The sequence below is a fragment of the Pseudoliparis swirei genome, chromosome 17 (genome assembly GCF_029220125.1).
Source record: "Pseudoliparis swirei isolate HS2019 ecotype Mariana Trench chromosome 17, NWPU_hadal_v1, whole genome shotgun sequence".
Classification (NCBI taxonomy): domain Eukaryota; kingdom Metazoa; phylum Chordata; class Actinopteri; order Perciformes; family Liparidae; genus Pseudoliparis; species Pseudoliparis swirei.
Window position 1 is genome coordinate 4,862,865 of NC_079404.1, and position 23,187 is coordinate 4,886,051.

Genomic DNA, 23,187 nt, shown 5'->3' on the forward strand with positions numbered 1-23,187 from the left:
AATTCTTATAGCTGGGAGCCACAGACGGCGCAGAAAAAAGTCCTGATTGTGGGATTTGTTGACTAGAAGAAAAATATATAATAACCAGATTGAAGAGCTATATGTCAATAACCTCTGAAACCATCTATTCCTTTTTTATGTTGGACCTCGTGTGTGTGTGTGTCGTCCCTGCAGAGACACACGGCTCAGCTCAGAGAGGAGCTTCTGAAGCTGCACTGCCCCGACGGCCTGGAGGCCGACAGCGACAAGTTCTCCGAGAGGAGCGCCGCCCTCCTCCTCAAAGACGCAGAGAAGCCCGGCGGCAGTCAGGGCCGCGGCGAGGGACAGCTATGAGTCCTCCCAGCATCTCCGACCCTCCTCCTCCTCCTCATGATGATTATTACTCTCTCGAAAAAAAACAAGGACTCGATGGCTTCAGAGCACAAGCCGCCACTTTGTCAATATTTGTATGTAAAGATAGCAGAATAGCAGAATAGCGGGATGTGGGGAACCGGAACGCGATGAGAAGAACAATGGAGGAAGCTTCGCCCTTATTGAAAACTTTTATTTACCTGTAAAAGAGTGTAAACATTTTGTGCTTTTTTTTTCCTTTCTCCCAATTGTGAAATAACCACTGATTGGTATGTTATTAAACTTGTTTATGTATACATAATGGCAGAGAGAGAGAGACAAAAAAACAGATTATATAAGGGAAACTACCTTTTAGAGAAGAATGTTCATTTCCTTTTTTTTTTCTCTTTTTTTTTTACTGTTGGAGTGAGAGCAGTTGTAACCAAGGATATTGGTCATTCTTTAAAGTTACTATTTAAAAAAAAAAAATTTAAAACACACACACACACACAAAAACAACAACAAAGCGAGCGGAAAAAAAAGAAACTGCACACGTAACAGAACCCGAGATGAAAAGCCCCTCTGGTCTTTATTGCTTCATTTGATTTCTCTAGGATCAAACCCACTGGAATAACTGCTGATGGACGTTCTTAATTGCTGTTATCCCCTTTTACAGGCTCCACATTAAAAAGCACCATGCTCTGGATAAACATGTGTTGCCTCGCACAACTTCTCCGCGACCTTGACTGTAGATCTTAGGACCGTGTGTGTGTCGTTCCACCAAATACGTCGACAAGAGTACCTTTACTGATTATTCTTTTGTTGCCGTTTCTACAAAATTAATAATTCTGCGCCGCCTGACATAAAAATTTATTTTTTCCCGAACTTCAGTGAACAAATGCACTTTCCCGTCGACTCTGTAGGACAGTCGCGTTCTCCTTGTTGCGAGGCCATTAAATGGAGCTTGAAAGTCTGGATTGATTGTGCGAATGCTTCTTTCTGCGCGGTAGGACGTCGGCCCTATCGCCGCGGCGGGAACGAGACGCAGAGACGCCCGACGAAGACGCCCGGCGCCAAACAAGTTGAAAATATATCTGTCACTGCATTCTAGTTTTGTTTCTTTTCTGAAATTTATTGCGACTAATTTGTTTGTGTATTAATCTGCCTTTTTATTATCATTTCCTTCTCGTGCACCTTGGAAGAACTCGACCGGTCAAAAGTTTGGGGTCACCCAGACAATTTTGTGTTTTCCATGAAAACTCACTTTTATTTATCAAATGAGTTAAAAATATAGTCAAGACATTGACTTGTTTAGTAATAATGATTTTTATGCACAATATGAATGTTCTTCAAACTTGTTGCTCAAAGGAAGGCCAGTTTTATAGCTTCACTCATCTGCACAACTGTTTTCAGCTGCGCTCATAAAAAAGGTTTTCTACCCTTCTAGTCTTCTAAGGCGATAACAATGTACCATTAGAACACTGGAGATGGGCCTCTATACACCTCTGGAGAGATATCATTAAAAACCAGAGAACAGTCATTTACCACAGTAACAATGTATAGAGTGTATTTATGATTAATTTAATGTTATCTTCATTGGGAAAAAATGGCTTTTCTTTGAAAAATAAGGACATTTTTAAGTGACCCCAAACTGTTGATCGGTACTGTAGGTCAAGTTGGGCCAGAATCAACAAATCTGCTTCGGTTTCGTTTCTGAGGTTCTCTTCTAAACTTCAACTGTTTAAGGCCCTGAAAAACTTCAAAACTATCGACATCTAAATAAGAGAAATCGAAGGTGCACTGTATCATATATGTCGACGGAGGCCGTGATCGATGACTGACAGAACAACGTGTGTGTGTTCATGTCGCTGCATCACAACTCTCATGAGGAAATGGGTTTGCGGTTTAGTCTGAGTGGTGGCAGCTCAAGAAGTCACAGCTTAAAGAACAGCTGAAATATAAACCACGCACTCCAAAGTAATTAATACGCAAGATTGTTTTGTTTTTTACCTGCACTGAGAAATATTTATAACTAGATCAGCAGTAATTATATTAAAAGCAGAGACAGTAAACTAGTTGTAAACTATCAGGCCGTACATTAACCGTCATTCTTATTTGCAACATATTGACTTCAATTTTTTGAAAAATATTAGATAGTTGTAAACTTAAGGGACAAAAAGTTGATCCCAATACAACAATCAAGTCCATTCTATAAATGAGCACCTGTGATGCATCACTGGTTGCAAGTGTCACGTTAAAATGTACTACGAGGAACTTGAGTGCTGCGTCGATGTGGTACTGCAGCGGGGAGGAGGAGGAGCAGCAGGAGGAGGAGGAGGAGCAGCAGCAGGTCTTCTCACCAGGGTTCGTACTGTCATGGAAAACCTGGAAAACTCATTTTAAATTGCTTATTTCCAGGCCTGGGAAAGTCCTTGAAAAAGAATTTAATCCAAAAAGTTTTGAGAAGTCAAGGAAATGTGTTATATTCACATGTTCATCACGCTGACTCAAATAAGTAATATGTTTTCATTTAAGGTGATACTCTATGCTTTGGAATTATCATTGTTAGTTTAAAATACTTAAATGTTCTCACTTTTTCATGTATGCCACGAGATTTCACAAAATGTTTGTTCATGGAATTTTGGTTTAACCCTTGTGTTGCCTTCGGGTCAATTTGACCCGATTCAATGTTTCACCCTCCTGTTACCTTTATATTTACTAACATATTTTACCCTTGAGGTCAATATGACCCCAGCTATTAAAATCTCCAGAAAATTATTTGAATTAATATTCTTTTCCAAGTTTAAGTGTGAGGTACTTTATGTTTGTTTGTTGACTCCCGAAAGAACACCGACATTAAATATTGAATCGGGTCAAATTGACCCGAAGGCGACAGGAGGGTTAAATATTGAATCGGGTCAAAATGACCCGAAGGCAACACAAGGGTTAAAGTCCTGGAGCTCCATCGGTCTAAATGTGTATGAACCCGAAAACAGATTCTATGAGGGAAACTAACTTTTAGAGAAGGTTTACTTTAATTTCCTTTTTATTTATTTATTTATTGACTGTTGGAGAGAAAACAGTTGTAACCCAGGATATTGGTCATTCTTTAAAGTTACTTTATTTTATTTTTTTAAACACTAATAAAAAGGGAGGGAAAAGCTTGACCTTGGAACAGGTCAGCAGTGTGTGTGCCGTGAGCGAGGCTATTAAAGAGGCTTTGGAAAGATGGAGTGAGTCGATGGAGGGGGGGCTGAACACATTAATCATTGGATTGTCCGATTCTGGAGCCAAGAGTTGTGATTTCCCATGAAAGGTCAACGAGATGAGTCACCCGGGGACACGAGCCGCACCGAGGAGAGACCGACCGACCGACGTGAATCTGTGCGAGATTGCCGGAGAGCGGGAGCTGGAAGTATGGACTTCCTGGACCGGTGTTGGCCCCCAAAGAACGGCTTACAACGTTTAGTTTACTACATTAAACAAATACGGTTCTTTCAAACTCACTTTAATTATTTAAATCAGCAAAAAATCAACATTTTACGTTGCATTAATTTAACGTCTTAAGTCAAACCATTATGGATTCCAATTATTGCGACAATGGAGGGAACGAAAAGCCAAAGTTTATGTTTAAGCTATACTATATATATCAGGCATGAGAATCCCTCACCTTTCGGCGAAATTCGCCGTTTTGAAACCAAAATAGGTGACTTACGTGAATCGTGTAGATCCGAAGAGTTTTTGTTTTGGGGTGGGGGGGGTCAATTGGCCTGCCGGCGTTTATGAGATTGGAGTGGGACGCGGAGAAAGTGTGAAGTGTTGCTCTTCGCAATAAAACATCTTTGATGGGACGTGTCGCGTTTCGGCCAATCAGCGTCAAGATGTCTTCAGCGTTTGGTGGTTTAGGTTAGCTTGAATGTTAGACGCTACTTCTGCTGCTGTCGCGCTGCACGGTGGAGCGATGCTAACAAATTTAGCATATTTTTAGTCTCAATACTTCATTAAAAGAGCGATCAGAGCGCACGCGCTGCTCCGTGTCGAGCTGTTTGCACGCGCAGCGCAGCGCTCACAGCGAGGGGCGTTAAGTGGCGGAATTTTCGGCTTTAAAAATAAAAATAAAAAAAGATGCCAGAAGTGAAATGTTTAAGTTCAGTCTGTAAAGTTGTGTAACTCTACAGCTGCTCATCCTGATGAACTCTGTATCCTCTGGTCAGAGACTAACGGCCTCATAGTGTATAATCATTGATCAATGCTATGATGGCTCCATGTAGTTTCATTAATATCTTGCTGTATTAATACTAATATTACTGCTATTTGTTAAGTGTTGAAAAAGTTGGTAAAAAGTGAACCATACAGATATTTTATTTATTACTATTATAGATAAATATACCAGTATCGTATTTATGGTATACTGTTTTTATGGTATTGTATCATGATATTTATGGCAGGTATGGTATAGAAGATCGTGACAACCAGGTAGAGGCAGAACAGACTCGAGGAACAGACTCGTGGCTCAGCAGAGCACAAGACTTGAAGACTTGTTCACGCCAACAACAAAAAAGGAAGTTGGTTCATGAATGACCATATTATATACAATATTACTATTATTATAGGGCCCGATCACTGACTTGGTGTCAGAATGGAGGTACTATAGATTATCAAACAACGTCCAGCATTGATGTTCGTGGAAGTCACCCCCCCCCGCGCCTATCCTTCTCACCTTTTTCACCCCTGACCCGTTTTCATGCCTGATATATATATATATATATATATATATATATATATATATATGTATATGAGCAGGCACGTGCACAGGTAGAGCCCTAGTGGTGCTCAAGCACCTGCCCTTTTGTCCTGGATGAGAAGAGTGCCCTTTCTGTCTTCATGTCAAATTCACATTATTGTGGTCGTCATGCTCCGGTTTATTTGTTCTGTTTTTTAGTTGTGAGACGGCAGCTGTTCTTCCAGAAAGCCTAAAAGATGAACGTTACGATTAAAGTCTCCGTTTGATTCCTTCTACAGGTTGGAACCGACTTTGTCCGGCTGCTGGGAGGCGAGGAGGCGAGGAGCTTCCAGACGGACTCTCCAGGAGCTGCTGGACGAGGTGCCGGCTCATGTCTCCTGTCCTCAGCCTCCAGAGGACGTCACTCATGCTGCTGAGGTCCAGCGGCTGTGGAGACGTCCTCCTCCATGTCGTCTGTTCTTTGGTTTTGTTTCAATGTTCTCCATCCAGTGAGGAGGTTGGTATAAAAGCATCATTTCATATACTGTCTGTTACTTACTTTCCTATTTCCTATTTTTGTCAATTAAAATCTTGTAAATAGAAATGATACATTGCTTTAGTTGGATTATTTAGAGTGAAGATATATGTTGGTATTTATTACTGAGTGTTACCAACTGACATGACACATGTTGACGTTTTGCCATTCAGGATGTTTTGTACGATAAAATATCTTTGTGGTCATTTAAGCTGTTTGGCAAAACACCAAACAAAAATATAATCGTTTAATCATTTATCCGTTCTGAAGATGAAAAATGAGCAGTGGTGTAAACTAACAATATAGACATTAATTATTAAGAATCAACACAATAAGTAAATATAAAAACTATAACATTGTAGTGCATAAGTCTCAACCATTAAAGTTGAATTATAACCCAATATGAACATCATAACAGTGTTTGCTGACCCAGTAGTTTTTAATAAAAAGACATTTAGATGTTGTTGTCCATGTATTTATTAAAATCAGGAGATAATCTAAATGCTGGACACAGTTTACATGAACGTCGAGTAATGAAAGAATTATTATGTCTGTTCAGGCTGAAGTGTCCGTCTTCTTCACAGCTGCTTCCTGTGTGGGCGGGGCGGGCGGTGTCGGGGGTCTGGGTGGACGGGCGGGGGGGGGGGGTCCTGATTGTTCTTGTCCAGTGGTCTGCTGAGGGTGACCGGTTGGTTGACGTCCTCCTCCAGCTGGGCGTGAGACAGAGGAGTCCTGCCCTGTGAGACACAAACACCAGACATGAATACGTTTGAACTGAACAACCTTTACATTATTGTGTTGGATCTGGCCTCCATGATGGGATCGTGTTCCTGATACTTCTGTAGTCTGAGAGGGATTACTTACTAAGGCAACCGCCGCTCTGCATCTGGTCCTGTAGTCCTTCATCCTTCTCATGTGGTCCTCCCTCGTCATCTTCTTCGTCGTCATTAAGGAGATCCTGGAAGTTGCTTCTCGTGTCACAGCAATCCATACCTAAATAAAAAAGTATAACCGCGCCAACCAGCCTTCCCCCGCCAGGCGCGAGGGAAGGCTGTCTGGCACTTCATCGGTCCTGCCGGGCAGTCGGGCTCCTCCTCTTCCTGCTCCTCCTGGGAGACTCTTCTGGTTTCTGGGGGGCCGGAGCTGAAGAGAGGGTGAGAGGACAGGAACACCAAGGACAGATACGGGCGAACGGGTCTGCATCTCTCTATCTCTCAAGTGTCTCTCGGTCTGTCTATCCATCTGTCTATTGCAAAGAATGTTTTCACATACAAGGAATGTGTCATGGCGGGTGGGGCAACATCAGACAATAACATTAAACAATCAACAATCAATAAAGTGCAAGAACTGTAACATATTACATTTACAGCAGAATATAAAATAAAGTGCTCCTACAAACCAATAACAGGACTTTAAACAGTGTAAGTTTAAAGGGACAAGTGTATCACTAACCTGATAACTTACCTGCGGGCCAGTCTCTCGCGGAGTCGGGCGATCTGGCGGAGCTGGCGGAACCGGCGGCGGATGTCTGGGTGTCGGAGTCGGCGCCGGAGCACGTCTGGTGGTAAAAGGGCCAAGACACGCAACAAAGACACACGCGCATTATGAAGCCTAATGTCCGCAATGTTATCTTCCTGGACTAACCTGACGGCCGCAGGGAGGCCAGGAGCTCCATCGTAGTCTCCGCCAGCTGGAGGGAAACATTTAAGGATTCTTCATTCAATAAAACAGTTCTGGATTACATCGAGCAATAATAGATTCAGATTCCAGCTGCTAATCTATCAGTTAGCAGGTCATTATGCAACTGTTTAGACTCGTGAGCCACACCTTCCAGACTAAACAATGTTTCATATCTTCTCACTTTCCCCTTTATAAACCTTTAGTTGTGCGACAGGAGGGTTAATTGTTAAAGAAATAGTTCATAGGATAGTATTAAGTAAAAGGAGCCGATGTTTGTTGAATAAGTGACAGTCAAACAGTCAAAACAAACCAACTCATTCTCACAATCAGATGCGTCTCTAACACACCTGGTGCGATGACGTCACACTGACGCATGATTCTATTTCAGTGTTAAGAATATATTTTTTCAGAAATGTCAAGGTAAAATCTGTCATATTTGATAGCCTCTAAATAAAATAACAGTTTTAAATCCCCTACACTCATAGTTAACACATACCACAGATATCCAGCGACTTTTAAGACATTCCGGTCCTCAAATAATCATTTTACACAGAGAAACCTCCACCACATCTGTATTTTTCAAACAGGCCCCTTGACATTGTGAACTGTTCAACTATAAACTCAAAAGGTTTCACTGATTTCTCAACTGAGAACGTTTTAAATGGTTTTAAGGTAAGAATCAATAACAAAAATGCTAAATATAAATATAAAACTTACCTCCGCGCAGCGCGTACGGGTGGTCCTCCATTCTCCGGCTTCTCGGAGGTCCGCGGAAGAGGAAGTCAGAAACTAGAACGAGATTCAAGGATAACTTTCAGCTCGCGGTCAACAGCTCGAGGAGTTCGCCTCACAGCTCCGGTCAACCAGAGGGCTCAAGCTCGAACGGTTTGGACCGATAGCTCTGAGTTAAGGGCCCCAAAAACAGGTCCATGCGAACTTGATGGTATACGGCTACAGATCTCACTCATTATTCTCCACTTCACGAGGTGCATCTCAGAGCGCGAGGTCGAGATGCTGGAGGCAGCGCGCGCTCGTGCACATTATTTTAATGTTAAATAAATCACTTTCATATGATAAAGTAAAAGGAGCAGACGTGTGTACAATAAGGCCCGCTTCAACGGTCACAACAGAGCAGCTCCGGGTCACGCGCAGCTCAGGTCAGGCGGCCCGCGCGTTCCCGATGGTTACCATGGTGCCGAGTTTATGCATTTTACAGTTTATTTGAGAATTCAAAAAATTTGGTTCAGGCGCCATCTTTTTTCTGAAATTTCAAAGTTACATTTCGACATTTTGATGCCTTAAAACAAAAATAAAAGGGGGTTCGAGGAGTTGCACTAATTGTCAACACATTCCGCACACCTCCTGACATTTTCAAGACATTCTGCAGCTCAAATCTCATTTTACACGACGAATCACCGACTGAGTGTCCTGTCAACATTCTAAACGTTAAAACTCAAAAGGTTTCACTGATTTCTAAACTGAGAACACTTTTATGGATTTAAGGGGATACGTTAATAATAAAAATGCTAAATTAAATGTAGAAATGGTCTTACCTTATGGTCCAAATCACAGCCCGGTCGCTTCAGCAGGGGCTCGTCCTCGGCTCTCGGTCGTCGGAGGGCCTTCCTCGGGGTCTCGGGTCTCTCGTAGTCCGGATCTGGTGTAGTTCTGTAAGACAAGTTTTGTTTCCAACAAAAAGACTCAAGCAGTGCAAAAGTCTCAGAGTTTCCTTCACAGGTCTGGGTTCACAGGAGGGTTCACAGGTGAGGTCCGCTCGCGTTAAAGTCCAAAGTGCAAAGGGCAGAATCAGAACTTCCGCGGCCTTAAATACCCTCGGTCCGGTTTCCATGGCATTGACGTGCGTGCGTGCGATTGAGCAATACAGAGGCATTATTTATTTCCCCCATATTTTTTTAATATATATTTGATTCATACGATATATTATTATTATTTTTATTATTATTAGTAGTAGTATTATAAGTATTATTATTATATTATTAGTTCTCAGTTATCTGTTGCTATTCAGTACAGCTGTATGAGCTGTAAAGCCAAACTGTATGCTATATGAAATATATAATATAATATATTATAATCTTATTATTTCAGAGGGACCATGTACAGTTAAAACAAATGTCACCATTTGATGCACTGCACCAGATTGTACTTGGCAGATGGAGAAGAAATAGAAGACGCGGGCTTGCAGGTGTTTGGTCTTCCAACTAAACTTCATTTATTTGACAGCTATACATTTCCCCTCTCAACTTCTTGAAACTGTTGGAGAGGTCAAATGATTACTTTCCATTATCTTTTTTCGTAAAGTCTTCAGTCCATTTGTTCTTCTTCTTTAAACAAATAATGTATTCTTTTATTTGGAAATATTGACAGGTACATGACACAGTAAACATGAACTGATATTTCCATTGTTTATCATCTTTTTGTTGAAATATCAGATTACAAACCCACTCCCCCACCCCTCCCACTGTATACACTAGAGTACAGGACATTCAATACATAAACAATTCATACAAAGAGGTCACCTCACTTCGCCGAGCCAGACATACACGCACACACACACACACACACACACGCAAACATCTGGAACATCTGTATGTAGACACACCTGCACAAAGTCAATACCCAGTATCACACAAGTACAATAGATCCAGAAATTAAATGACAACATGAGTTGTTCTTCTTCTTTGAGTTCGGCCAAACTATTCTACCACATGACTTGGGGAATAGACACAACTGAACATCAGAAATAGGATATTGTAAATCGACAACTGGCACATCTCCGGCTCAAGATTTATTTCCCAGGGACGTAGACACATTTTTTCTTCATTAATCAGTATTTAAGAATAACACTTACTCTCTCTGTCATCAATTCCCCCCAAATGTGTTTGGATATCTGTCGGGGCATTTATTTGAGTTCTTGTGAGAATTTCGCCTCGCCATGCTCCGCGGCGCTCATGTCTTCAGCTCTCATGTCTTCTCACGACACGATGTGTTTCAGGTGTTTCGTAACAACCAATTACTTGCTCACTTCAAGTTACAGTGATCAATAGAAAAATCATTTTGCCAATGGGTGCCCTTTTTTTTTGGTTTGAGCACCTGCCCCCCAAAATGTCTGTGCACGTGCCTGTTATGTATATGAGGACCACTGCTCTTGGCTGTTGATGTCATCAATATCGCTCATTTTGAAAATGACTTAAGCGGGCAATACGGATCCGTATCAGACCGGCGAGGAGGGCAATACGTGGCTGGCATGACGACCCATTAGCCAATCAGAACGCTTGTACTGTTGTAGCTATATAATAATTCATCTTTATTCATAAAGAAAATGTAAGCTAGCTGTCTAATCCTGCCCAGAGGAAACGCAGGTCGAGGACAGCGTCATCAGTGTAATGCTGCTTATGCTTCAACTAAATTTTTGTTGTTGTTGCAATGGGTGCCCTTTTTTGGGGTTTGAGCACCTGCCCCCCCCCCACCCAAATGTCTGTGCACGTGCCTGCGTACAACCACTCTCCAAACTCCAGCAGGAGGCCGAGCTTCTCCCCCCGAATCTCTTCACTCCGTCTCACAGACAGGAGAACAAGTCCATTTAAATCCTGCAGTGGCGCAGCGGCTCCACAAGGTGGTGCTAGAGACTCGGCTTTAAAGCATATCCCCTTTGCTCAGTGGATAATATAAGAAATACCAATATAAGTAAGACCATAATAAGTGCCATTCGAGTGCCACTGAAGTGCTGATCTGTTTTTATTCAAGGTACAGTCGGAAAAGATGTGTTTTTAGTTTCCGGTGTCCAGACTGCAGCAGAAGTTGGTCCTTCATTTAATTTCTCGTATTTCACTTTCACACTAGTCTGTAGGATTTAGTTTCCATCTTTACCTTTACCTGTTTTCACTAAATTAGTTTGACATCCTGATCCATCTTTCAACTGCATATTGTAAAATGGAGTGCTGTTACTGACAGTGACCTGATGGCATAGAAGCGGGGTGGGCGGGGCTTAAACGAAGGATCCATAAGTTACCTGCTCGCTACCACCATTGATTTCAGCTCAATGAATGCATATTTATTCATATATGCTTTACATTGTTCTAATAAACAATGTCTTAAATGTGATATGACACACACACACACGCAGCAACACGTGACGAAGAACACACACATCAGTAGGTCGGAGACAAGGGGCTCGAGTTGAACAAATATTTGCTTTGCTATTTAAAGTGAAATCAGAAGCACCTTCACTTTATGGTAAACAGATTCAGACTGTGATGAGTTCACAGACACAAAGCTGTAGGTTGGATATCAAAACTCTGGAGGGCAGCAGCGCCCCCTGCTGACGGGACACGAGCTACTGCAATTTAGACTCCAGACTTTTACATGGATGGACATTTCGCATCTTGTGGTTCGTTAGCTCGTCTGTTGAAGAGGATCCACTTTCTAGACTATTCCAGATCCCTTCCCTGGCCTCCCCGTGTTGACACCGAGCTCGTGAGCGCTGATAATGAAGAAACAAAATGTGTCTCCAGCAGAAAGGGCCCTTTTCTTATCCAGGGCAAAAGGGCTGGTGCTTGAGCACCACTAGGGGTCTATCTGTGCAGGTGCCTGATTAAATATATATATATATATAAATATATATATATTATAAATACATATATATATTTCACTAATACTGCAGTTAATTTGCCTTTAGTGGTTAATACTCGGTTCTCATTAGAGCAAGATATGTTTGCCTTAACTTTGAAGAAAAAAACAGCACGGCGTGCGCAAGTGCACGTTTGAGTAGTTCTCCCACAATGCAATGCGCGTCTGTCATGGCTGCTCACTGATGCCACTTGCGCCACATGGATGGAAATCCGTTTGAAATCCGACTGAGAAACAACTTCTTGGCTCATTAAGAACACGACTAGTCGCCGGCTTGATATCCGGGACCGACCGGGACCGAAGGGAGCCGGGTCCACGACACCAGCGAGCCAGAGGTTCCGCCATGCAGCTGGCCGTGGAGATCCCCATCCTGCGGGGCTTTTTAACAGCCGGCGAGGCGACGGGGTGGAAGCAGAGTGTAGTCAACGCTGCAGGTAGATAGAATAATAATAATAAATACATATATATTATAGAAACCAGGCGTGTTTCTATCATTCCACCCACACCACGGTATCGTATCTGAAGGGGGGCTTACAGTGGCTCCGCACGCGTAAACAAAGTGACATTTCCCCGGTGATGAAACTCACGTGAACGCAACACGAGTTGGGTCCGGTTCTGTTCATGACAGTGTTGATGTCACGGTCCAAATCCATCCGCGTGAACGTCTTCACGGCTCGTGACTGACGTCATGCCAGAACCCATTCAATATTAGCAGATATTTAATGAAGTAATGCTTGATAGGGGTTTTAAATGTCTTGTGTCGGTTTATAACCATTTACATAAAATGTCAACGTGTTTAATTCACTTGAGCTAACCTAGCTTCAGTTCTCTCAGCACCGGGGGGGACCCGGTTCCGTTGTATCGGCGGGTCGTGTCCACGTGCCAAACAAACGAGGCGTGTCGAGGGGCGAGACCTCTTCACGGCCTTTTTGTTTGTCACGTCACGTGACTGTTAACGCTGCGCCGTCAGCTGTGACTAGTCCGGACTATTTGTTCTCAAACAGGACCCAGCGGCTGTGAAGGGACCTCGTGGTTTAACCACCCTGTCAGGAAACTGTTATGCCTGGGAAAAAAAGCAAAAACCATTTAAATCTATAAGCTCTATTTTAAATTGGAAATGGGCCAATCGGTATTTAACTATAGTTACATGTCATTCTGTAAAAAATCTCCAATTAAATTAACATCAAATGGGTTTCATGTGGTATTTTGGGTGCTGAAACGGCCAGATTGAAATATATTTAATGTATGAATAGCATTGCTTTTTAGTTTGAACAGCACATTGATGAAAAGTGTAGGATAATCAAACACGGCGCCAGAGTTTCCCCTCCGTTTTGTTCGGCGAGTCCAACACAGTTTTCACACTGGCGAGTTCATCTGACGCCCATTTAAACTAACTGGGCCGATGTCCTCGCCATGTCACAGCTCCACGGACGCTGAGCAATCTTTACCAATCATTTTGGCGTCTGCTCTATTTTCTCTGTGATGATCTAGTATTAACAATAACATTATATCATATAAATACTGAAATAAGTAATATATCAACATCTCTGGATATCTAGAAAGACATCTCTAGAAAAAATCACTGATCTCTGGATACCTAGAAATAAATCGACATCAATAACCTTTTAAAAGTTTAACAACTCTTTTTTTTGTCACTTTTGCTATTCGTTTAGACATTAACATAAAACAATAATGTCAAAAATAAACATAACAAATATATACACCTATATATATATACACACACACATGCATACACATACATGCATACATAAAAACACACATACATACCCCCAAAAACTAAACAACAAAAAGAAAACAGAAAAATATAAGCATCCCCGACACCCCCTGAATTATTTTTTACTTGTAAATGTGTACACACCACCCTCCACAATTACAACCATTAGGCACTGGGATGATCTGCTCATTATTGGTTTAAATTCCTTTATATTTATTTCATCCTTCAGTGTCTGATGTATGTCTCCAGTTCTTTTTTGCCACTTTTTGATGACACTGTGTCCATGTGGTCACGTGACTTGCTCAATGGGACCCCTCTGTTCCTCTAGAGGTGGGCCCCCTGCTGGAGTCCTTGCTGCAGGGGGACTTTGAGGCCGTCCTGCTGAGCCCCCTGGTGGTGGCTCTGCTCTCTGGAGATGGCCGCTGCAGCGAAGGGGGCGACATCGAGGCCTACCTGGAGGAACGCGTCCTGCTGTATCTGGAGGGGGACCACGGCCACAGGTAATGAGCATGAGTCTTCTTCAAGATACTTCCTTTGATTACCATCTACGCCGCCTCTCCTTCACCTACTCCCTTCACTTCCTCCTACTCCCTTCACCTCCTACTCCCTTCACCTCCTACTCCCTTCACTTCCTCCTCTCCTTCACCTCCTACTCCCTTCCCTTCCTCCTCTCCTTCACCTCCTCCTCCCTTCACCTTCCTCCTCTCCTTCACCTCCTACTCCCTTCACCTCCTCCTCCCTTCACCTTCCTCCTCTCCTTCACCTCCTCCTCCCTTCACCTCCTCCTCCCTTCACCTTCCTCCTCTCCTTCACCTCCTACTCCCTTCCCTTCCTCCTCTCCTTCACCTCCTACTCCCTTCACTTCCTCCTCTCTTTCACCTCCTACTCCCTTCACTTCCTCCTACTCCCTTCCTCCTTTCCTCCACTTCCTCCTCCCTTTACCTGCTCCTCTCCTTCACCTCTTCCTACCGTCACCTTCATATCCTCCTCCCTTCACCTTCTCCCTTTACTTCCTCCTCTCCTTCACCTCCTACTCCCTTCACTTCCTCCTCTCATTCACCTCCTCCTCCCTTCACCTCCTACTCCCTTCATTTCCTCTTCTCCTTCACCTCCTCCTCCCTTCACCTCCTCCCTTCCTCCTTTCCTCCACTTCCTCCTCCCTTTACCTGCTCCTCTCCTTCACCTCTTCCTACTGTCACCTTCATCTCCTCCTCCCTTCCCTTCCTCCTCTCCTTCACCTCCTCCTCCCTTCACCTTCCTCCTCTCCTTCACCTCCTACTCCCTTCACTTCCTCCTCTCCTTCACCTCCTCCTCCCTTCACCTTCCTCCTCTCCTTCACCTCCTACTCCCTTCACTTCCTCCTCTCTTTCACCTCCTACTCCCTTCACCTCCTCCTCCCTTCACCTCCTCCCTTCCTCCTTTCCTCCACTTCCTCCTCCCTTTACCTGCTCCTCTCCTTCACCTCTTCCTACCGTCACCTTCATATCCTCCTCCCTTCACCTTCTCCTCCCTTTACTTCCTCCTCTCCTTCACCTCCTACTCCCTTCACTTCCTCCTCACATTCACTTCCTCCTCTCATTCACCTCCTCCTCCCTTCACTTCCTCTTCTCCTTCACCTCCTCCTCCCTTCCCTTCCTCCTTTCGTCCACTTCCTCCTCCCTTCACCTTCTCCTCCCTTCCCTTCCTCCTTTCCTTCATTTCCTCCTCCCTTTACCTGCTCCTCCTTCACCTCTTCCTACATTCACCTTCATCTCCTCCTCCCTTCACCTCCTCTTCTCCTTTACCCTTCTCCTCTCTTCACGTACTTCTCCCTTCACCTCCTCCTCTCCATATACAGGACTGTCTCAGAAAATTAGAATATTGTGATAAAGTTCTTTATTTTCTGTAATGCAATTAAAAAAACAAAAATGTCATGCATTCTGGATTAATTACAAATCAACTGAAATATTGCAAGCCTTTTATTCTTTTAATATTGCTGATTATGGCTTACAGCTTAAGAAAACTCTAAAATCCTATCTCATAAAATTTTAATATTTCCTCAGACCAAGTAAAAAAAAAGATTTATAACAGCTGAGTGTTTGTCAAGGCTCAGGAAACCCTTGCAGGTGTTTCGAGTTCATTAGACAATTCAAGTGATTTGTTTAATACCCTACTAGTATACTTTTTCATGATATTCTAATATTTAGAGATAGGATATTTGAGTTTTCTTAAGCTGTAAGCCATAATCAGCAATAAATCAGAATAAAAGGCTTGCAATATTTCAGTTGATTTGTAATGAATCCAGAATGCATGACATATTTGTATTTTTAATTGCATTACAGAAAATAAAGAACTTCATCACAATATTCTAATTTTCTGAGACAGTCCTGTATATGTATGTGTATATATGTATATGTACATACACGTGTCTATTTATATATATATATATATTAAGTATATTGATATATTCTATCACAGCAAAGGCACGCCCACTCTGAGGCTTGGAGAGTAAAGGAGCGCCTCTTCAGCAAACATAAAATAGATATTGAGTTAATATTTTAAAAACACCTTTGACATGATTGTGATTCCAGTAATATTCTTTGAATGGTGACAACAATAAATATGTAAATAAGCGCGTCCACGTGGACCTGATGGTGCGGGTTTGGTGATGAAAGTAGTTGTTCTTAACAGTGCTTGTTGGATCTCCTCACGCCGCCTCTATTCTTTTAGTTGTGAATTATTTATTTTTAATAAGGACAGCTTAACATCTCCCTGCCGGCTCTCGGGGGAGAAGTGCCCATGAGTGAATGTTCAATGCAGCACGTGCTGCTCCTCCTCCGTTTCCTCTCTTCTATCACCTTCCATCACTTCCTCAGCCCTGATAATAATTAAACTAGAACGGGCACTCGGTAGAGCGCATACCTTCGCATATCACAAGATTGGGCATTGCATTATGAACATGTTGGCATTAGTTGCATGCCAATTGGATACAAATTGACCGCGCTATGGTAAAAAGGAGATTTTGACCTTTTCATGACCTTGACCTTTGACCTGATCGATCCCAAAATCGAAGCAAATTGTCCCCGGTTAATAACCAATCATCCCACCAAATTTCATGCGATTCGATTTAATACTTCTTGAGTTATGCGAGTAATATGCATACAAATAAATAAATAAATACACGGCGATCAAAACATAACCTTCCGTATTTTCAATGCGAAGGTAAAAAGCAGCAAAACTTGTCGCTGTTTTGAAATCTCTCTTATTGCCTGGAAAGATGTGGATGTGACTGACGTCGGGAGCATCTATCAATCCCGTAGAATGTTTGATCGTTTTGAAACCCTGAAGCATCTCCTCTTCTGTCCACCAGGGCGCTGGCCGTGATGGCCCTGGCCGTCTCTTGCCTCCACATGTTTGCCCAGAGCAACTGGACCGGTCCCCCCGTCTCCATCCGTGTCTCCGACCTGCTGCCCCAGGCCCTGCTCTCCTCTCAGGTATGACGCCGTCTCGTCACGCTATTGGCCCGTTTACTGACGTTTGTGTCGAGGCCAGATTCATGAAATACATTTCAAGAAATTGATCAACTGACATCGTGGAGATTTAACAAAAAGGTTTTGTGAAAAGTTACAAGACGCAAATTGTAAGACTATAAGACGTTCATCTTCTCTCTGTGATTAGTTTTAGATGCATTGCCAGAGAAGTGACAGTCTAACATATATATATATATGTGTATATAAATATATATATATATATATGTGTGTATATATATATGTATGTATATATATATATATATATATAAATATATATATATATATATGTGTATGAAAATATATATATATGTATCTATCAGGAGATTGGAGTGGCCCACTCTTCATGAAATGCAAAGCAAAAATGTTATATTGTCAGAAAAACTGAGCACAAATGTTTGTGATTGTCTAAATGTAATAGGGTATCCAATTTTAACGACCAAGATTTATTTTTTAACTGGCATAAAATTTGACTATAAAAATCCCAACATGTCCGTTACCTTTCAGTCCTTTGCCTAACTCATACTCGTATTATAATGATATCAAATAGTCTCTATTTTCACATGTTACTCAAGCTTGGCAATTACGCAATACCTTCGCCTGACTGGCTGATCAAAAAGAGGAGATGTTTCATTGCTCCTGGGTTTAACCGTTTTGAGTGAGTGTGTTTTACTTGTGTGTGTGTTAAACAATCGTAGTTTGTATCCTGGTCGTAATTGCTAAATGTCTACATTTCTATAGTTATTTTCACAACTCCCTTGAACAGCTGAGCTGTACTTCCAGACCTCTCAGTAGGGAGGACTAAACTAATCTGGGTCCCTTGCTGGCAGCCCCAGACCCTGGTGGAGGCCATCCACTCCAGCCTGCTCCTGGATGGGGAGTCTGTGTACAGCCTGGTGGCCAACCCCTTCCTCCTCTTGCTGGCCAGAGTCATTCTCACCAAGTGCTCCTCCAAGATGGCCAGCCTCCAGGTAAGACCGTCCTTCTGGCACAGCCCCCCCCCCCCCATCCTGATGAATTGTTCTGTGTACGAATTTCTTTCTTCTTGAAGTTTCGTTTCATTCAGTAAATTCTCACATGTTCTAACGGGTTTCTCCTCTTGTGTGTGTTTAGCTGCTGCCGTGTTGGACTCTGCGCTGCGTCAGCCTGCACCAGCAGATCCTGGAGGCCTGTTCTCCACAGCTCCTGGACTTGGCCCAGAGCAGCATGGACCAAGGTCTGAGCGCCACAGTGTGGACTTGGTACACGGACTCATTTATACCCAGACTTGGAGTCGTGGTTCTTTGTGCGAGTTCAGCGTGAGATGGTGTTCAGTGTGAGATGGTGTTCAGTGTGAGATGGTGTTCAGTGTGAGATGGTGCTCAGTTTGTCTACTATAATAACGTGGACATTCAGAGCGACACTAGTCTGACAGATGACGAGTGACGGATATCTGATGAGAAACGCTCAGCCTGCAGTAGAACTGACGTTGACAGCCGAGCCGCACACGTTTGTGTTGAGATATGACGAGAACAAAAAGTAATTTCCAACAGGAACACAGTGTGACAGACGCTGTGGTCCAGGACTCCAACAGGACCACAGTGTGTGACAGACGCTGTGGTCCAGGACTCCAACAGGACCACAGTGTTCAAGATTCAAGATTCAAGATTCAAGATGTTTTATTTGTCACATACACACACAGGGTGTGCAGTGAAATGAAAGTGGCAATGCTCAGCAGGAATGTGCAAGGGCAACAAGTACACACTATTTACAATAAAAACAACACAATATTTACAGTAAGTGTGTGTGTGTGTGTGTGTGTGTGTGCCTAAGAGGGGCAGTTGTGTGGGTCTATGTGGGGGTCCTGGTGAGGTCGGAGTTCACAGTCCTGATGGCCTGAGGAAAGAAACTCCGTCTCAGTCTCTCTGTTCTTGCAGCGTGACTACGGAGGCGCCTGCCTGACCGCAGCAGCTGAAACAGTCTGTTGTTGGGGTGGTGAGGATCCTTCATGATCCTGCCGGCTCTGGTTCTGCACCTCCTGGTGTACAAGTCCTGCAGGGTGGGAGTGTAGTTCCAATAGTGCGCTCAGCCGAACGCACTACTCTCTGCAGAGCCTTCCTGTCCTGAGCGGAGCAGTTGCCAAACCAGGCTGTGATGCTTCCTGTCAGGACGCTCTCTACAGCTCCAGAGTAGAAGGACTGAAGGATCCTCTGGGAAACTTTAAATTTCCTCAGCTGCCTGAGGTGGTAGAGGCGCTGCCTTGCCTTTCTCACCAGAGTGTCTGTGTTTGTTGACCATGTCAGATCCTCGGTGATGTGGACTCCTAGGTATTTATACCCGCTCACCCTCTCCACAGTAGTCCCGTTAATCCCCAGTGGTGAGTACGTCCTCTGTTGTTGTACCCTCCTAAAGTCCACAATCAGCTCCTTAGTTTTGGTGACATTCATGATGAGGCTGTTGTCCTGGCACCAGAGTGACAGATCAGCAACTTCCTCCAGGTAGGCCTTCTCGTCGTTGTCGGAGATCAGGCCCACCACCACTGTGTCATCCGCAAACTTGATGATGGTGTGGAACTGAACCTGGCCACACAGTCATGTGTGTACAGGGAGGACAGTAGGAGGCTGAGGACGCAAGCCTGCACGGATCCTGTGTTCAGGGTGAGGATTTGGAGGTGTCTGCCCACCCTGACCACCTGTGGCCTGGCGGTCAGGAAGTCCAATCCAAGCACGCAGGGGGGTGTTCAGTCCCAGCTCAATCAGCTTGCCGGCCAGTCTGGAGGGGACTATGGTGTTGAAAGCTGAACTATAATCAATGAACAGCAGTCTCACATAGCCCCCCTTCTGGCTGTCCAGATGAGAGAGTGTGGTGTGCAGTACCTGGGAGACAGCATCATCTGTGGATCTGTTTGGGCGATAAGCAAACTGCAGCGGGTCCATGGAGGAAGGGAGGAAGGCGCAGATGTAGTCCTTTATCAGCCTCTCAAAGCATTTCATGACCACCGAGGTGAGGGCCACCGGTCGGTAGTCATTCATACATGCTGGAGAAGCATTCTTGGGCACAGGGACAATAGTGGATCTCTTGAAGCAGGCGGGGACCACGGACTCAGCCAGGGAGAGGTTGAATATTGTGTGACAGTGTGTGACAGACGCTGTGGTCCAGGACTCCAACAGGACCACAGTGTGTGACAGACAATGTTTAGACGCCAATCTTTTCTCCGTGCTCACTAAAAGGAGATGTAGGTGCAAGGAAATAAAGCAATGAAGCCATTCTGATTGTCTCTTCTTCCCTGTCCTCTTCCTCAGTGCTAAAAGACCCGTCTCTGTTGTCGGAGCAGAGGAAGCTGGCTATCCATTTCCACCTGGAGTGCGTCTACACCAGTCTGACCTACTATGACTACAAGCCAGCCAAGGAACACATCAAGAAGGCCCAGGAGCTCTCGGGGCTGGATATCAACATGACTGGTGCGTAAAGTACAGCGTCACGTAAATAAATAAATGCTTAAATAAATGTATAAATGCAGGAATAAATAAATAAATGCTTAAATAAATAAATAAATGCAGGAATAAATAAATAAATGTATAAATAAATACAAGAATAAATGTATAAATAAAGACAGAAATTAATAAATATAAGTTATAACTCAACAGGACATCATTAAATAAATGTATTTCTACATTTCTGTATTTCTTCATTTATTTATATCTCTATTTATGTGTCTACACGTATTTCTTCATTTATGTTGAGTTATCACTTATATTTATTAATTTCTGTATTTATTTATTTATACATTTATTCTTGTATTTATTTAATTATTTAAACATTTATTTAAGCATTTATTTATTTATTCCTATATTTATTCATGCATTTATTTATTTATACTTAAGTCATTTTAAGTCCTCCATAACATGCTCACGACCCCCCCCCCCCCCCCCTCCTGCCGATTGTCACACCGGACGCAGAAGCGCCGCAGCTGTCTGAGAAACAACGTCCTTTTTGGCGTCCGCACACCAGTCGGGTCGACGGCCCGTGACCGATGCCTTGATGGAAAGTAACCGATTGTCGTGTCTGGTCCACTCAAGGTGCTCTTGGCAAACGGACCCATTTCCAGCACAAGTACTTGGCTCAGCTCATTCTCAAGGTCAAGAAAAAGCAGGACCAGCTCGGCCAGCTGGATGACGAGGCCAGTCCCACCCCCACGCCGCAGGCCAGCCTGCCCAAGGTTCGTGTTCCTGTTGTCGTCTTTCTTGGGATGTGTTTTTCTTTATTTTTTATCCACTACTTTACCACTTTGAGGCTTCTGCTGTTCAGCGGGGTGGACGCTGAGCCCCTAACATTGTCTGCCCTGTAATGGATGCATTTGCTCATGGGTTAGCATGATTATTAGGGTCCGTTGACATAGACGGACCAACTTTGGGTCATCTCTTATCAGCACAACCTTTTCCTGCATCGCCCTTACTTACTGGGAAGCAATAACTCTCCCAAATGATGGATGTAAATGACATCAGAGGCTCTTCCAGCTTTGGAAACGTTGTAATTTGTGGTGCAGAGCAGTTAGGTCTTTACACTAAAACACACACAATTACAATGCAGAACGCCCATCTTCCAAGTCGTAGACGACCCACTCTAGCTCCTGGGCCACAGCCACCATGAGAGCACTGACACATGCATTCTGTACTGAATACCCAAAACATTTCACCCCAACATAGCGTAAACCAAAACTGCCTTTCTTCTAGAGCAGGGGTGTCACACTCCTTTTCACCGAGGGCCACACCAGCATCATGGCTGCCCTCAAAGGGCCGGTTGTAACTGTAACACGGTATAAACTACTCAAACATATCGTTAAATAACTCTCTTTGCATTTGATTATTGTTTATTTGAGGGTAGAAATATTGTACATAAGAACATTTCTCTCATATTATAACATAAATCCATTTCATTTGAAACTTTCAAAATAAAAGCACAGGATATTTGTCCTAGATTTCTTTAACCCTTGTGTTGCCTTAGGGTCATTTTGACCCGAATCAATATTACACCCTCCCCCCGCCTTAGGATTAATTTGACCCCATTCAATGTTTAATGTCGGTGTTCTTTCGGTAGTCAACAAACAAACATAAAGTGCCTCACACTTAAACTTGGAAAACAATATTAATTCTAATAATTTTCTGGAGGTTTTAATTGCTGGCGTCAAATTGAACCCAAAGGGTAAAATATGTTAGTAAATATAAAGGTAACAGGAGGGTGAAACATTGAATCGGGTCAAAATGACCCAAAGGCGGGGGGAGGGTGTAATATTGATTCGGGTCAAAATGACCCTAAGGCAACACAAGGGTTAAGAAAAGGTGATCATATGTCTTTCAAGCCGTCAGGGGCCACATAAAATGATGTGACGGGCCGGATTTGGCCCGCGGGCCTCGTGTTTGACACCTGTGTTCTAGAGGGTTTAAAAGAAATGTATAAGTGAGATCGAAAAGCTCAGAACAGGGGTGACACTAAAAATGAAGAACAAAATTAATAATTCTTGAAACGAGTAACAAGAATTGTAAAATATGTTCTCTTCAGCTCCTCAAGCAAGTGATGGACCCAAACAAGAGAGGGAGGTGACTCTGATTACGCTTCTTGCACAGTTCTGGTCCCAATTATTTAATTTTTTAAATTTCTTTTTAATGGGTTGTGGCTGCAAGCAATTACTCAACGATATATAATTCTAGATCTCACTCCGTGGCTCTTCTTGTGGGGGTGGTTTAGGCTGCAGCATATATGTTCTCGTCTGACCGTTTTATCCTCACTGTGCTTACAGGACTACAGTCTGGGGGATGAAACCCGGCTGGATAAGATCAATTTAGCAGAACCAGATGAGTACGAGCTCCCTGACCTCAGCGCCGAGGAGCAGGCCGTCATCCTGGGCCTCTGGTGAGCGGAGATCTTCTGATTTTAACGCTTGTATTGTGTAACCTGAACTATAGGAACAACTGTTGGCATGAATATACAAAATAGTGACATATTTGGGAACATTGGGATGGCACAGCCGTTTCCGTGCCGTGACATTGATGAT

At 43.4% G+C, this 23,187-nt stretch overlaps 2 protein-coding genes and 1 long non-coding RNA gene across 9 annotated transcripts in view; 2 read left to right on the forward strand and 1 right to left on the reverse strand.

Moving 5' to 3' along the window:
- Positions 1 to 1,305, forward strand: part of birc6 (baculoviral IAP repeat containing 6) — a 102,844-nt gene extending 101,539 nt beyond the window's left edge. For all 6 annotated transcript variants that reach the window (XM_056435665.1, XM_056435668.1, XM_056435670.1 and 3 more), the window contains exon 73: positions 175 to 1,305. In XM_056435665.1, coding sequence (XP_056291640.1) covers positions 175 to 333 — 159 coding nt within the window. In that variant the 3' untranslated portion in view covers positions 334 to 1,305. The remainder of the gene's footprint in view (positions 1 to 174) is intronic.
- A 4,742-nt stretch (positions 1,306 to 6,047) lies between these two features.
- Positions 6,048 to 12,517, reverse strand: LOC130207188 (uncharacterized). Of its 2 annotated transcripts, XR_008834249.1 has the most exons (5): positions 12,503 to 12,517; positions 8,822 to 8,936; positions 7,986 to 8,057; positions 6,453 to 7,278; positions 6,048 to 6,325 (listed from the first exon to the last, which is right to left on the reverse strand). It is a non-coding gene; the product is annotated as an uncharacterized LOC130207188 (long non-coding RNA). The 2 variants fall into 2 exon arrangements; XR_008834248.1 differs by lacking the exons at positions 8,822 to 8,936; positions 12,503 to 12,517 and having other exon boundaries at positions 7,986 to 8,788.
- The window catches only part of ttc27 (tetratricopeptide repeat domain 27), a 39,461-nt gene continuing 28,219 nt past the window's right edge, over positions 11,946 to 23,187 (forward strand). The window contains exons 1-8 of the mRNA XM_056435672.1: positions 11,946 to 12,349; positions 13,979 to 14,150; positions 17,000 to 17,123; positions 17,987 to 18,127; positions 18,270 to 18,372; positions 20,438 to 20,596; positions 21,215 to 21,354; positions 22,933 to 23,045. Coding sequence (XP_056291647.1) covers positions 12,259 to 12,349; positions 13,979 to 14,150; positions 17,000 to 17,123; positions 17,987 to 18,127; positions 18,270 to 18,372; positions 20,438 to 20,596; positions 21,215 to 21,354; positions 22,933 to 23,045 — 1,043 coding nt within the window. The 5' untranslated portion in view covers positions 11,946 to 12,258. The remainder of the gene's footprint in view (positions 12,350 to 13,978; positions 14,151 to 16,999; positions 17,124 to 17,986; positions 18,128 to 18,269; positions 18,373 to 20,437; positions 20,597 to 21,214; positions 21,355 to 22,932; positions 23,046 to 23,187) is intronic.